Source organism: Anopheles cruzii, unplaced genomic scaffold (genome assembly GCF_943734635.1).
Source record: "Anopheles cruzii unplaced genomic scaffold, idAnoCruzAS_RS32_06 scaffold00587_ctg1, whole genome shotgun sequence".
NCBI lineage: Eukaryota > Metazoa > Arthropoda > Insecta > Diptera > Culicidae > Anopheles > Anopheles cruzii.
This window is the reverse complement of record NW_026454182.1, coordinates 1-5,417: the sequence shown is the minus strand read 5'-3', so window position 1 is coordinate 5,417 and position 5,417 is coordinate 1. Positions and strand designations below refer to the sequence as shown.

General features: G+C 47.7%; 1 protein-coding gene across 1 annotated transcript; it reads right to left on the bottom strand.

Annotated features, from left to right (window-relative positions):
• Positions 1–4,547: 4,547 nt before the first annotated feature.
• LOC128276129 (guanine nucleotide-binding protein subunit beta-1) lies at positions 4,548–5,411 on the bottom strand (the record flags this gene model as incomplete). Its single annotated transcript, XM_053014597.1, has 1 exon — positions 4,548–5,411. A coding segment is annotated over one exon (864 nt), but the record flags the coding sequence as incomplete, so codon positions are not given.
• Positions 5,412–5,417: the final 6 nt, after the last annotated feature.

Sequence of the window (5,417 nt, the reverse complement as noted above, 5' to 3'; positions counted from 1 at the left end):
TGATATTCTCCTTAGTCCGATCGACCAGTAACACCGACTGAACGTATAGAAAACGGATAAAAGGTAAATAATTTCTCTTTTCGCTCGAATAACAGGCGCGAACATGCATACACAGTTTCCTGTACAAGGATGTGCGTTTCGACGTCTAATGGAGTCGCCCAGTATCTTGTGCGCTTTGGTTCACCAAACCATTGCCGCCCTATTAGTTCACTAGTTCCGTTAATCCTCTTCACACGCCAATAAGCGCATTGCTGCTGTGCGTTTTTTCTGTTTCTTACTATGTGCGTTTTCGTGTTTATTTGTCGCTTCTGCTGCTCACATAGGTAGGGAGGTGTTTTGCGCAATGCTTTTTTAATTCTTGGGGCCATTTTCCACTTTTTAAACTTCTGGTTAATTTAATTTCTTTTACTATACCTCTGTTTTACTGCGATTTGTTGATTAATTATTAATGCTTGCTGTTCATGTGGTACACACTTGAGTGTGAGTTTACTTTGCCATTTTCCTGGGAACTTTCGCCACGTGGACGTTACGAACGGGTTTACTATTTGTGTTTTACAACTATTTTTCCGAACATTGCTTTGTTTTAGTCGGACTATGTGAAATTAGGCAGTGTGTAGCGTTTTTTTTTTCTTAATTTGTTGCTGGTTCGAAACATGCTTGTAGATGGAAAGTGTTTGCCAGGATGCTAAGAGCACCCACGGTATAGTGTTTTATTGTGCGTTCGCATGCTGATGCTGGTCTGACGCCGTGTACGAGTGTAGTGGAAAGGTTGGAGTGTTTTTGATTTCAGTTTTATATTCTATGTGTATGTAGAGTTGTTGTTTATGATGACGATTTTGGTATCATCCCTCTCTGTGTTCCTCTCGGAACGGCTCAACGTGCTACCCGTAAGCGAAGGGAGAAGCACTGCTGCTAGGTGGCGCTAAGTTTTTGATTCAACTTCAACATCGAAAAACGCAAAACAATACTCAACGTAGACTCGATACTATGCAGTCATTTTTACATGTGCGAGTTCCAAAGTAGATGGCAATAGGCAATACGGTTTGCGTATGAAGCGTCGTATATTAGTCGCCGGACTAATACTGGCTGCCCGCCAGAGTTGTTCGCGACGGCTACGGCTAATGTTGAGGGAGACGCACATAAAAATGAATGCAACCTCAACCTGCGCCTTTCGAATGAAGTAATTTCCTTGCGGTTGAACAAACAAGCACGGTCTTTTGTTCCCGTTCCCACAATTACTATGGCAATAGTCGGCTGGTGGCATATTCTTCCGATCGATCATATCCACCACCGAAAGTAAAGCCAGGCACCGTGCCCTGCATGACGATCGAGGCGGCGATCCAGGACAACGAATCGAATGAGCCGCCCACAGACCGAACATTCGCTGCTAGTCCTTACGTCCTCAAGCTTTCTTGTATCCCATTCTGACACTCTTATCGATTGAAAATGAGCCCCTATATTTTCAAGCGATACTAATGCCGTGAGCATACTCACCTACGCTTTCGAACCATCTATGCTTGTCGTTTCCCGTACACCAAGGAATGTTACTGCGTTCTTGGCCAAACCAAAAACCCAGCCCGCGTATTTCCTGTGCGTTTGACAACTGAGCCCAATGCCAAACGGCCAGACTCATGGACGAGCTGGGTTTCTTCAGTTACGCCGCCTGGCCAACCTGCCCGCCAAAAACTGGCCCGTTCCATCTTATCCAACACCTTCTGCTATGACTATGAGAGAGAGAGAGATTGGAAATGGCGATCGCGATCGATGGACCGAAGACACGATCGTTTCCTAATGTACATTTGCTCCACATCCGGATGTATGAAAGCGCATACACACGTTCACAGCCAAAAGGAAAACCAAATGAACCAACTGAGGCGAGTAAAATTCAAAAACTGAGCGCAGACCGGCGTAACACAGGGTTTCAAAAGTCGACAAAAAAGTAAAACAGGGAAAGTATCGCAATAAAACACAGGATCACTCGCTCATCGGGAAGAGTGGGCAACCAGTCGCCGGTGTCTCGCTTAAGTACAACATATGTCGGTGTCCTGTTTGATACACTCTGGCTAACACGAATTCCCGATGAGGACAACCTGCTATGGTTCGCTAGCGACTATGGCGTGAATGGCATGAATGCGGACCACGAGAATGGAGGCGCTGTTTCACAATAACTTGGTTCGTTCGTTTTAGTTGTGGTTTCCTTCTTTCTATTACTATCTCCTGATTGGTTTCACCGTGTGTACAGTGTGTAGTATATTAATGTTGTTTGCGTTTGGATCATTTTGTTTTGTTTGTTTTCGATTTGGAACTGTGTTTATGTTTTGCTCTATTTTCCACGATCATCCCCGAGAATGTGTGTGTATGTGTGTGTGTATATATCGTATTGTGGATTGTTTTTGTATCTACTTACAATGTCTACATTATTACAATTAGTTGTAGGAAAAAAGTACATAAAATACAGTCTGCCACCCCACGCATGGTCCGTGTCCAACTGTCTGTATATGTTTCTGCCACCGGAACGGGAGACACGAATAGGTTTGGGATCAAATTGATTGGGCGAAAAGCTCGGGCAGGACACAAGTTGGGGTCCCACTCAAGTTGAACTTCCAAATGGATGCTTTTTGTGCCAGCAGCATTGATATTCAAACCCCGTCCGCTTCAGTGAACGTTCAGGGCCACCGCTGCCTCAAGCAGCACCTAACAAGGAGATGTATGATCCCGAATCCACTGATGATGAATTGATCACTCAGCTGAATATCATTTGTTTCGATCTTTAGACGGGACTTCCATTTTGTAGAAAACCAAACATTTGTCCGAAATATGTGAGATGGGAGCATGGATGGTAGAAGAAATGTACCAAAGAAAGTATTGTCTTACAGACAACAGTATAACAAACCACCAGGAACTGGAACACTGAGGACAACTAGTTATCTACAACGAGGTAGCACGATCACTGCATCCGAAACGGTCGACAAGTACAGACAGGAAATAGGACTGATTGCTTCATAGCATGTATAAAGATAATGAACTATCTAACGAAATATATAAATGCCAGTAAATAAATAGGTTAATAAATAAAAATGCATTACATCTCTGACACTCCGTTAGGTCACTACTCTGGTGCCACCCAGAAACGAAACGGTGTTCCATGGAAATGGATTGTAGCTAGCAATTTACTTGAACTAATAGCATTTCGTTCACTAAATGTACTCCAAGCAATGGTAAACCATATGCGATCAGCAACGCGAAGGCAAAACTTACAAACAACAGACATGACTTTTTGTACGCATGTGCGTAGAGAGGAAGCAGTGATTGTAAAACCAAAATTTCCCATCGGCCAAAAGACATTGCGGTGTGGAGAAACTGTCAACAGTACAGAACGGTTCCAACCGGAGGAAAGTCTTCCATCTTCCAGCCATATTTTGCATTCAACACCTGATCAAACTGATTAGCCGAGATGCGCATTCTTAACTAGCGTTCCTAATGCGTGTGTGTTTCTGTCTGTTTGCCTGTTGGTGCGTTTGTGAAGTGTGTGATTTATTTGTTTGGTTTTGCTTACATTACTTGATATTCAAACGGTTGCGGTTGCCTGAACTCAAACGTGAGAAAACATTTCTCACAAAATGGCGACGATTGTAGAAAAATTGGTTCAAAACAAAACCAAACCGAAAATTGGTCATCGTTTAACTTCTATTGTTTTCTGTTTTGTGCTTTAACCGAACTCTATGTGGGACGTTTCCGCACCCATTGCCATCACTTTCTGTTGCGCGTATTACTTGGAAAAAAGTTTGGGTTCGTAATGCAATTGGTTCCCCTTTGAGTGACACATTTTGACCAGCTGTTTATACACCTTTCGGTACTTTAGTAGTGCTTTAACCCATACAGTGTACGCGAAAACATTTCGTTACGCAAAATTAACATGCACAACAGCGGGCGCTTGCTTGCCAGTGTGTTTGTGTGTTAGTGTGCGCGTGAAACAATATTATTTCGGAAGCACTGGTTCGGCTTCGGCGGAACAGTGGTTGGTGCCAAGTCCGAACGACACCAGCCGCAGCTGCCTGCTTACTACGGCAGTACACACAACAGACACAAACACACACACACACGTTGGGCGCACACATGCATACAATCAGTCACACATACGCAAACACATACATTTGCACGAACGAAATTGTTTCGCGTACGCATATCAAACCAACGTGTTCTTGCGAATGTGAAGTTGGTTGAAGTGAGCAACGGCACCAGGAGTCCCTCGTGCTTGGTTTGATTTAACAGAAGGTGAACAAAAATGAACCTTGTGTTCGTTCCGGTTTGCAATTTGTTTGTTTCCCTAGCGGAGCTGTGGCTCCTACGCTGGACAGCTACGGTGTGCGGGGTCTGGTCGGCCGGCACGAACCAGCGGACACTAATTCTCGAAACCTCACACTTTACTCTCGGCTCGACCACTTCCCGCCCTGTTCCTTCCTCATTTTTGGTTGGTGCATTGCGTCGCGCAATTGTTGGTTGGGTGCGCGAGGCACTAGTATGTTTTAGTTTCCCCTATCAGGCGTTTAGTTCCAGACGCGCAGGAAGGAGTCCCAGGAACCGGTCGCCACGGCCATACCGTTCTCCGTGACGCCTAAGCAGGACACCCGATTGTCGTGGCCGGCCAGGATGCCGGCCCGTTCTGCCTTCAGCGTGTCCCAGACGTTGCAGTTGAAGTCGTCGTAGCCGGCCAGCAACAGGCGGCCGGACTTGGAGAACGCGACCGACGTGATGCCGCAGATGATGTTGTCGTGCGAGTACATCGCCAGCTCCTGGTCGGCCCGGATGTCGAACAGCCGGCAGGTGGCGTCGTCGGAACCGGTCGCGAAGGCGTGCCCGTTCGGGAAGAAGGTGACCGCGTTGATGTCGCTCTCGTGGCCCGGGAATGTCTGCTTGCACTGGCCCTCGCGGATGTCCCACAGCTTCGCCGAGGCGTCACACGCCCCGGACACGAACACCCGGCACTGGGGCGACAGCGAGAGCGCCATCACGTCGCCGGTGTGCCCCAGGAACGAGGTGCACTGCTGGCCCGTCTCGATGTCCCACAACCCGCACGACATGTCGCCCGAGCTGGTCACGATCTGGTTGTCGTCCAGAAACCGGCAGCACGACAGGTAGCCGGTGTGGCCGGGCAGCTCACGGGACACGCGCACGTTGCCCTCGCGCGTCTTCAGGTTGTAGATCGAGCAGATGTTGTCCAGACCGCCGCACGCCACAAAGTTACCGGACGGGGCGTACGCGCACGTCATCACCCAGGACGAGCGCAGCGGGATGGCGTGCACCTTGTTGGTGGTGTGCGAGTCCCACACGATCAGCTTGCCGTCCTGCGAGGCCGACACCAGGTTCCGGGAGTCGCTACCCCAGTGCATCGCGTAGATCTTTGCTAGATGGCCCCG